The sequence below is a fragment of the Etheostoma spectabile genome, chromosome 4, assembly GCF_008692095.1.
Source record: "Etheostoma spectabile isolate EspeVRDwgs_2016 chromosome 4, UIUC_Espe_1.0, whole genome shotgun sequence".
In the NCBI taxonomy this organism is placed as follows: Eukaryota; Metazoa; Chordata; class Actinopteri; order Perciformes; family Percidae; genus Etheostoma; species Etheostoma spectabile.
The window spans coordinates 9,919,565-9,920,713 of record NC_045736.1 but is presented as its reverse complement, the minus strand read 5'-3'; the positions used below and the strand labels follow the sequence as shown (position 1 = coordinate 9,920,713).

Sequence of the window (1,149 nt, the reverse complement as noted above, 5' to 3'; positions counted from 1 at the left end):
ATTCTAACAGCTAATTCCCCCCCCCTCCCCCCACATGTTTATAAGTGCTTCCAAGCTTGATCTTATGGTGTGCTCACCTGCCAAAGAAACCGGAACCCATACGTAAAAATGAACAAGTAAAATGTAAACCTCCACCTACAAGTGAACAAGAAGGAATTATAATCTTGAAAATTGGGCTGGTTTAAAAAAGAAACAACACATTAAAAATAAAACATTACTTCATTTAGGTGACGCTTTTATCCAAAGCGACTTACAATTGCTATTTATGACAGAGGTTGCACGCCTCTCGAGCCACTAGGGGTTAAATGTCTTGCTCAAGGACACATTGATTGATGTATCTCAGTGGGAATCAAACCCAGATCTCCCACACAAAAGGCATGTGTCATATCCACTGCGCCATCACCACCCAATGGTATGTATCTACCTGCCCATTCCCTAACCATTAGCAATGCATGTCTCCCCGCAATCCTTGCTTTAACATGACATGATTCTTATTTTAAATATTTATCCAAATCCTAACAATAAACAGGCCTCAGAACCAGCCAAAATGTTCTCACTCTTAGACAGCAAGGCAAGAACATACACACACAAATAAACACACCTGCGCAGAAAACACAACCACTGTGTGCTCAAGCATGCAGAGAGGTTAAAGGCAAACACAAAAGGGATTAACCTACATGCTCTCACAGAACTTAGTGTGTGTACTGGGTTTATCTTGGTTCCTGCGGTGCCTGAACCAACGCTGGACCTTTCGCACCTCCCAGTCCAGCTGCTTGGATAGGCCATCCAGATGGCGAGAGTCTGGATTCTGTGTGGACAGAAAAGAAAGAGAAAACAACTCAGCTTGGATTAAAGTGCCCAATGACAATTAAAGGAAAGATTGGTTATTGGATATATATAAAAAAAACAGTATCTAGTAACAGTCCAAGACTTGAGACTCTCAAAATAACACTCTCAATGGGAGCATGTGTAGTAACGGGATTGCTACGGTGCCTCCGAAAATAATGCCTAATCACACTCTTATTGCCCAGATGTCCTTTGCCTCCTGCTTTCTTCATGTTGTAATTTTAAACTCCGGTCTGTTTATGAGGACTACGATTAACTGCTCCTCAGATTTCTGCAGAGTAAATCCAGACAGCTAGCTGGACT

At 42.0% G+C, this 1,149-nt stretch overlaps 1 protein-coding gene across 1 annotated transcript in view; it reads right to left on the bottom strand.

Annotated features, from left to right (window-relative positions):
* cers5 (ceramide synthase 5) overlaps positions 1–1,149 on the bottom strand; it is a 22,209-nt gene that overhangs the window by 10,067 nt on the left and 10,993 nt on the right. Inside the window, exons 3-4 of the mRNA XM_032514170.1 lie at positions 678–808; positions 78–135 (exon numbers count right to left, since the gene is read on the bottom strand). Coding sequence (XP_032370061.1) covers positions 78–135; positions 678–808 — 189 coding nt within the window. The remainder of the gene's footprint in view (positions 1–77; positions 136–677; positions 809–1,149) is intronic.